General features: G+C 40.0%; 1 protein-coding gene across 1 annotated transcript in view; it reads left to right on the top strand.

Annotated features, from left to right (window-relative positions):
- GOLM1 (golgi membrane protein 1) overlaps positions 1–7,784 on the top strand; it is an 18,169-nt gene extending 10,385 nt beyond the window's left edge. The window contains exons 2-6 of the mRNA XM_033163802.1: positions 140–311; positions 2,348–2,516; positions 5,588–5,899; positions 7,063–7,185; positions 7,528–7,784. Of these exons, the coding sequence (XP_033019693.1) occupies positions 140–311; positions 2,348–2,516; positions 5,588–5,899; positions 7,063–7,185; positions 7,528–7,601 (850 nt within the window). The 3' untranslated portion in view covers positions 7,602–7,784. The remainder of the gene's footprint in view (positions 1–139; positions 312–2,347; positions 2,517–5,587; positions 5,900–7,062; positions 7,186–7,527) is intronic.
- The last annotated feature ends 888 nt before the right edge of the window (positions 7,785–8,672 follow it).

Below are 8,672 nucleotides of genomic sequence, written 5' to 3' on the forward strand. Positions count from 1 at the left end.
ATAAACCTCCAGTTCATGATCTCTCTAGGACTACAAAAACAAGGAGGTTGTCAAGCAGGAAGAAGGCAAGAGTATGTGTCTGACAGGCTGTGTTTGACTTCATGGCTTTCTAGTTGTGCAGATCTTTCGTGTTTTAAAGAACACATTTTACAAACGACATTCTGTTGCTTGGTTCAAGGTCTCAGTGTATCAGTCAGATGAAGGAACTGAAAGAACAATGTGAAGAAAGGATAGAAGCTGCCTGCAAAAAAGGCAGTGAGATACCAGAAGAAATGAAGAATAGTTCAAAAATATTAGAGAGAAATGATCAAGTAAGTTTTTAAAATTTGTTTTAGAGGGGTAAGGTAAAGGTAAAGGGGGCCCTGACCATTAGGTCCAGTCGTGTCCGACTCTGGGGTTGCGGCGCTCATCTCACTTTACTGGCTGATGGAGCTGGCGTACAGCTTCCGGGTCATATGGCCAGCATGACAAAGCCACTTCTGGCGAACTAGAGCAGCGCATGGAAATGCCGTTTACCTTCCTGCCGGAGCGGTACCTATTTATCTACTTGCCTTTTGACGTGCTTTCGAACTGCTAGGTTGGCAGGAGCAGGGACCGAGCAATGTGAGCTCACCCCATTGCAGGGATTCGAACTGCCGACCTTCTGATCAGCAAGCCCTAGGCTCTGTGGTTTAACCCACAGCGCCACCCACATCCCGTTTTAGAGGGTTATTTATACACAAATTGTAGGTGAACCAGGCTGGCTGAACTGATTCAGGCAATTATGCAGACCTCTGTGTGGGGCTTAACAATTGTTGATGGCCCAAAGTAGGAAGAAGGTGAAGCACAATACTTCTTCCCATCTCCATTTTTTGAATGCATATTCCTTCCATTTGTTGCTGCATACAGTGGCCTTGATTAAAATTGTCATCCCCCTGCAAGAGCCTTTCTTAAGAGCAGACAGTTATTGTTGGGAATGACAACATGTTGGAGAGAGCTAATCACAAATCCGGCTAGATCCTGTCACAATGTGGTAAAGCTGAAAACTACCTAAGTCTCTTGATTTCAGTAGGAGAGAAAACTGTTTAACTTCCCCCTAGAAATTAATGGGACCTGCTCCCCATGTCGTAGGCATGCAGTGAAATATGGTATATGCATGTAGCTATTGTCAAATGTAACTTCTTCCAAACATCTGATCCTCCACTATTTTGTATGAAAATCTACCCTGTTGGTGACAATCACATAATGAAGTATGGTGAGAAGATGCATTTAAATAATAATTTCTATTAGAGCTTTATTTGTGTATCCAAAGTATGCATCATTTTCAGGGAATGTCAATGCAATCTGATTTCATGGAGATTCTTTTAGCATGGAGATTCTTGGGCATCAATTTATATTTTTAAACAATGAGCACCACAAGCGAATTGTGCATTTTGTAAGGTTTATGGCGCACAGATTTCCAACTTGTGCCAATAAGACGATGGTTACAAGCTTATTCTCTGCGAGATTTGGCATCCTTCCGCAGGGCCTGCAAGAAGGAGCTGTTCCACCAAGCCTTTGGTCAGGGTTCAGTCTGACTCATTTTCTCTTTGTATAAGAACAAGCATGAAGGAGGTTTCCCTGCCCGCTCACAGGTCCTTATAATATCAATCAATCAATCAATTTATTTATTGCATTAGCCCTATGGCCATAGCACATAGTAAAAGACCAGGCAGTAGCCTGACACGATTATACAGAGAATACAACAGTTAAAACAATTGGAAGTAAAATCGAACAGGTTAAAACAAAAAAAATAAAAAGCACTAGCAGGCGTGACGACAGTCTCCATGTTGGGAATATACATAAGACTAAGGCTAGGGGAAGTTGGCCAAAAAGGTGGTCCTTATAATATCAGTGGAAACAGTTGGTCCTGGCCAGTATGAACCACTTTCAATTTTAACCTGAGGATTGTCATTTGTTCACTTTTAACTTTAATTTTAATTTATTTCAATTAATTTTGGGATGCATTTTAATCAATTGCTTTTTATGCATATTGTATCATTTATATAATGTTAGGTGCTCTGAGCCCGGCTCCGGCCGGGGTACAAATAACAACAACAACAACAAAATATTATTTTTTTTTTTTTATTATTATTATTATTATTATTATTATTATTATTATTATTATTATTATAGCAGGCTGCTTTATCTTGTGGCTTGTGAAGAAGCCACAAGAAAGCAAAACAGCCATCTGTTTTACTGTCCTTCAGTTTCTAGCAAGGACTTTGTTTTAATTTTGCTGTGTAACCACTTAAGGTAAAAATTCTAATAGATTATTCATTTGCGTTGCAGAATTGTATGAATCAAGTAGGGCTGTTGTTGTTTTTAGGTAAATATTCAAGAGCCAACGGAGTTCCAGCAGCATGACCTGACAAAACAGGGAAATGAACTTCAAGGAAAACATTACATCTCTGAAGATTCTTTGAAACTAGAAATCTCAAAGCCTACACCACCCATCATAAAAAATGTAGCAGAACTGGATTATCAAAGAGAAAAGGGTAAGAGTGTTGTATCAAAGATTACCATTAATTTCCAATCTCTTCATCAGGTGTTAGCATCTAAAACAAATAGTCCAAAACACAGAATGACTTTGCATGAATAAGATTTGTTCCCCAATACAAAGTTGTGACTTCGGCCAGAGTTGAAACAGTGATTCTATCACTTTCAGGCTCTCAGATTTACTATCGTCACAGTAGTCATGTTGTGATCTTAGTAATGCTAGAAATATAGGTGTGTGAGCATTCAGTTCTTGAAGCGATGCTTTCATTGCCTGTAAAACAAAGGAATGTGCTTTCAGTTTTTGTTGGGATTCCCCCCCCCCCAATGAGTGAAATGTGATCACATCTAATGATGGTGATGTTGGACAGGGCAGTGTTTTTCAACCACTGTTCCGCGGCACACTAGTGTGCCGCGAGATGTTGCCTGGTGTGCCGTGGGAAAAATTGTGTTTATTTGATTCCTATTCAAGAGAATTACTTTATATATAGTCAATATAGGCACAGAGTTATTTTTTTTAACATTTTCTAATGGTGGTGTGCCTCGTGATTTTTTCATAAAACAAGTGTGCCCTTGCCCAAAAAAGGTTGAAAAACACTGGGACAGGGCAATCTGGTGCTGGGTTAAAACCATTTTCCAGGCGTTTGATTAGTGGCCTCATTTTACTTCTGCTGTTTGCTGCTAGGTTTTAAAAGGGATTTCCCCATCTGCAATCCACACTAAAGATCCTTTTGTTTGCAAGGCACTGCTGCTCTGGTATTTTTCAAACTCATTCGCTGCTCACATGACATTTGGAAACACAACAGTGCATCTCACTTATTTATAATGCCATTCCATGCTACGTGTCATTGCGAAGGTCAGCAAGAAGCAGGAAAGATCTTAAGTCACATTTGCTGTATCTTTATCATGTAGTGTGGAAGTGCCTATTGTCCGATAGGTCACTGTGTGGAGCAAGGGTCACCAACATTTTTGGATCACTCTGCAGATTTTGAATTTGGAGAGACTGCTGTGAGCACCAGCTACAAACTGGTGCCATGAGGAATGTGACATAACACAAACTTAAAGATGACAACCACCCCGACACCATGTATTTATCTCTCTCTCTCTCTCTCTCTCTCTCTCTCTCACACACACACACACACACACACACACACAGAGTTGCTGGCTAATCAACAGGGATCAGCAATTGCAGTGCTGGCTTGGTGCCCCCTGGTTCAGATAGTTAATGCAGAATAATCGTTTTTCTGGTAGCTTGCATAGAGGGAAAGGAGAATGTACCCCCAAAATGGCTGCATAGGAGCAATAACCACAATCACAAACATTCTCTCCCTCATACAAAGTTAAGGCTTGGGGGAAACGGCTTTCAAGCTGAGAAGTAGCATCCAGTTGAGGGCAAAATGGCAGATAAAACTTCATCATTCTTAAATGCCCATAGTTGCATGCATGTGTGCAGGTGTATATACCATACCATTGGCCATAACTACCGCTGGTATGTGGCCCTCAGTCTGAAAAAGATTAACCACCTCTGTTGTAAACCTACTGGCCTAAGCAAGACTATGCTTGTTGACAGTTGTTATGGTGAAAAAATTGCTAGATCCTAAGCTACATGGCACTACTGCTTTCCTGACACTGCATGGAACATTCCACTCCTCTCTCATTGATCAATCTGTTGCTCATGTATCTCTGCATACTGTTTGGACATTGACACATCCTGTTCCAAATTGTCCTTTGAAGATGGAACTTTGTCCTGCACCCAAATGAGATTCCAGATCCTGGGGATCCCCCCCCACACACTTTTGATGGTACCTCCTTGATTAATACCCCCCACCCAACTTCTTCTTGCCTTGAGGATGGTAGTAAAATCTGGTTTAAAGGTAAAGGGACCCCTGACCATCAGGTCCAGTCGTGTCCGACTCTGGGGTTGCGGCACTCATCTCACTCTATAGGCCGAGGGAGCTGGCGTTTGTCCACAGACAGCTTCCGGGTCATATGGCCAGCATGACAAAGCTGCTTCTGGCGAACCAGAGCAGCGCACGGAAACGCCGTTTACCTTCCCACTGGAGCGGTCCCTATTTATCTACTTGCACTTTGACGTGCTTTCGAACTGCTAGGTGGGCAGGAGCTGTGACCAAGCAATGGGAGCTCACCCCGTGGCAGGGATTCGAACCACCAACCTTCTGATCAGCAAGCCCTAGCCTAGACTCTGTGGTTTAACCCACAGCACCAGTGAGTCATGCCTGTACTGTGTCATTGTGTATTTTGTGCTGCTATTCTAGCTCGTGAGAGAGGGGTATAAAAATCTGCACCCATTTTGCCAATCTTAAGGAGAAATATCCAACTTGCCCAGAAAACTGTGCTGTATGTTCACTTGGTGCTTTGTATTTACTGATTTTCCATCTTTATTCAGAGTCCTTTTTAAGGGATTGCAGGTGTGGACAATGGGAGATTTTACTGAGTGAAAAAGTCCCATCTCATTTGCTATCATGCTGATTCCTAGACCCCTGCCCAGTAAACACGAAGTAATACAAAATACACTTGGTGGAAGTTTCTCTTTATTTGCCAAATGTTACTATCTAAACTCTGAAAATGGAACAACCCAATGGAAACAGTAAAACCGTACACATTGCCAGTTTCATTTTAATCCCTCAGTATCCTGTTCCTTGCCAGCACCTCCTCTTCCTCCATTTTATACTTAATTCAACTGTGCTGGATAACAGGATCTCTAAAGGATGAAGAATGTTTTGGCATGGAGGATCTTGAGTCAATGTAAAGGTTAGGTCAGATTGCATGCCTTGCAGATCTTTCCTAGCCATATACTTTCTCAGTCCATGAATACATATTAAAAGAGAAACTCAGGATGGTCTCCAGAACTGGAACAATGTGTTCAGTGAGTGTCTTGTATGACAAGCCCCTTTAACCAACCAACAGACAGCACAGACTTTTGGTTTCAATAGGTGTTGTGCCCATTCTGTGAAACAAGGAAAAGCAGCTTAAGTTTTAAATACTTAAATTTTGATACCAATCTCATTCTTGCACTGTGTTCTTATTGTGCTTTTACAATTCTTTACAAAAGGAACTGCTTTTGCTGTCAGTAAAAATGAACCCAAGAAAGAGGACCTCTTTGTTGAACAGGACCCTCTACAAATAGTTGCTAAGCTTAACACAGATAACAAAAGACTGCCCCCAGAACCGGGAATGGAACAGAAGTCGTATGAAGAAGTTAAAAATGTACTTGAAGTTGCAGCAGAAAAGCAGGCAGACAAATTGGCAGAAGCTATGCGCAATCAAAATGCCAATCAAGCGAAAGCAGACGATGAAGAAGTTGAACGAGAGCACCTTTTAAATGACGACCTGCAGCAGGATGAACAGGAGACCAGAAAGACTGGTTAGTATAAAGGCTTGGCTGCTGACCAGGAAGGACATATTTGAGGGTATAAATAAATATACAGCAAATGAAAAATATAATCAGCTGTAGTTGCACATCTATCACTCCTGAAAAACTGTTTTGGGTGTAGCACTTGGTGTCAAACTTCCATTCCTGTTTATAATTAAGAGCTATCGCTATGGAAACAGAATGCCAAATGTCTACTTGTTTTTCTCCCCACAATGTTTGAAGTATATTATTTGTCTATCTAGCAATGGTGGCGCAATGGCCCATCTTTAGTTCCAAAACAATGTTTAGTGGTGGGCTTGTTTCACTTTGAACGTACTACTTCCCCTCTTTGTGTTAGAGGCTATCATAGGACAGGAGTGACTAACCTTGTTTCGGCTGCCGGGCCAGGGGTCAGAAGCCAAAAGTGTTTGCACGGCCAATTTATTAAAGACAGATTTTTTTTGGGGGGGGGAGGTCTCAAACATCTTGGATCTGTAGGAGTGGTATTTTTCTCCCAGTGGAGGAAGCCTTGATGGCCTCACAACATAGGAAGTCAAAATTATTTTTTAAATATGACATTTTGTGGGGAGGACATCAATTTTCTTGGGAGTGCTGGATGCAGACCATTCCTGCAGTAGAGCAATATGCTACACATCCAAAACTCATTTTACTGCATTGGCAAGGCATAGCAGGTTTCTCAATTAGATTATCCTAATTCCAAACCCTAAGGCAGGACATGCCACCCAGCCCCTTGCTAATTGTTAAAAGATCCTTACCTATTGGTAAGCAGAGATCATATAGCAGACCACTTGAAGGAACAAAGAGGTGACTATGAGAATATGTTTGATCTAGCATGCCACCAATGCAAATATTGCCTGTATCTCAAAGAAATGATGAAGTGGCAAGAATTTACCAGGGTATAAAAGGGTTAAGAGACAAATTAGCACTATCAGGTATTACAATATCTAAATAAAACCATTAGCAATCTCTCCTAACTACTGAAAATATAACATGCCTATGCTGGTTGGTTGGTTGGTTGGTTGGTTGACTGATTGATTGTAATGTGCCGAGAAAGCTCAGTGTTAATATTTGAAATGCTGAATGCTCTACAGTAAAAGACAACTTTTATATTCAGTAAGATTCATAAAAAGAATTATCCTGACTTGTCTTTGCAGGTGAATTTGGAATCAAAACAGTAAACCAGGATAACATAGTGGACTACAATTTAGAAATGAACGAGGCGGAGTCTGAAACAGATAAGCAAGCTGCTCTTGTTGACAACCAAAGTAACTTTAATGGTAAGTGCTGCTTTTTCTTTTATGAAGGTCATAGTTCTCAAAGATATTTTAGAATACCTTAAAACTATTTTGCACAGTGATCAGTCAGACTTTTTATTAGTTCAGTGACATTTAAAACAATTATTTTCAAACTGGGTATTTAGAAAACTTTGTCCTGATTTAGCAACATGGGACGTTGTGCTGACAGCTGTCATTATGTTGTGAAAAGCTGTCAGTTGAAAATACGTACATTTTGCACGATGATCAAGACAGGCATAATGTTGACTATGTGTAAATATTCTGTGATTAAATGTCTAATTAACCGTTATGTATTTAGAATTTCATAAAATTTCTTCTTTTCAGTCCAGAAACTTGAAGATCCCAACATGCAAAACCACTTATTTAAGCTTGGTGAAGAGCATCAACAGAGACTGTGAATAATAAGTTGTTGCGGGAAACAACTACAAACACTGAGACAAGGCTTGAAATGTTAGACTGAAGCGGATCAATTAGGGTTTATTTAAATAATTTCTGACCTTATTAACTTGTCTCCTGATGTAATGTTCTTACGATTCCTATGAAGTGTGCCATGAAAACATTTCAGGAGGAAGCCTTTTTTTAAAAAATGGAATCTATACCTGTTCTTCTGGTTCTCCTTGAACTGCAAAAACTGGAATTTCTTAAACTTTAGCTTTAGAAAAGCCATTGTTTTCTCTAGCTATCAAAGAAAGACAGTTCTTCCCAATTATTACTAGCAATTTCCTCCAGACAGAAGATATCCTAGGGTTATACGAGATAAACCAGTTTTTAAACATTGAAATATTAGCCAATAGTAGCCAAGAGCATGATTTATGATCTTACTGCAACTTGAAAACATGGAGAAGATGAATCTACAAGCCTCAGATATATTGACTATTTCTTATGAAGTATGTTAATGTAAAACCAAGCTCAGTACTCTAATCTCATCACATGAATAGGAAAGAGAATGGTACTGACATGGCATCAGTATAGGGTCATAGAACTTTATACCTGTTGAAATTCATCCTTAACTGTAGTGGTGACCCTTAAAAATAACAGGCACATAGTAAATGTGGTACAAGTTTGTTGTTTCATAATCTTTTTTCACGTTTATCAACTAATGACTATATCCAATTGGTGCTCTTGCACAAGCACTTTTGAGGCAGGGGGTAGATATCCCCCCTCAAAAAAAAAAAATCCTATCCCCTCCTCCAGCTATTAAAAATCTCTGGAGAATCCCCTAATCTTGCAGAACTGTCTTGGGGATGCTTGGTGGTAATAAAAAAAATTCCCTCCCTTCTTTTGCAATCACCTTCCACTTGTGGCATAAGCACAAGGCTAATCAATTCGATACTCCATTACATATTTGATTTTGATTACTTCAATAAAACGGCCTAGTCTTTGTGAAATGAAAACCTATTTCGATCAATGGTGAATTAAAGAGTAAAAAACCCTTGGTTGATGGTGTTTTATTCCAAGTAAAACATACT

Source organism: Lacerta agilis, chromosome 11, assembly GCF_009819535.1.
Source record: "Lacerta agilis isolate rLacAgi1 chromosome 11, rLacAgi1.pri, whole genome shotgun sequence".
Taxonomy (NCBI): Eukaryota; Metazoa; Chordata; class Lepidosauria; order Squamata; family Lacertidae; genus Lacerta; species Lacerta agilis.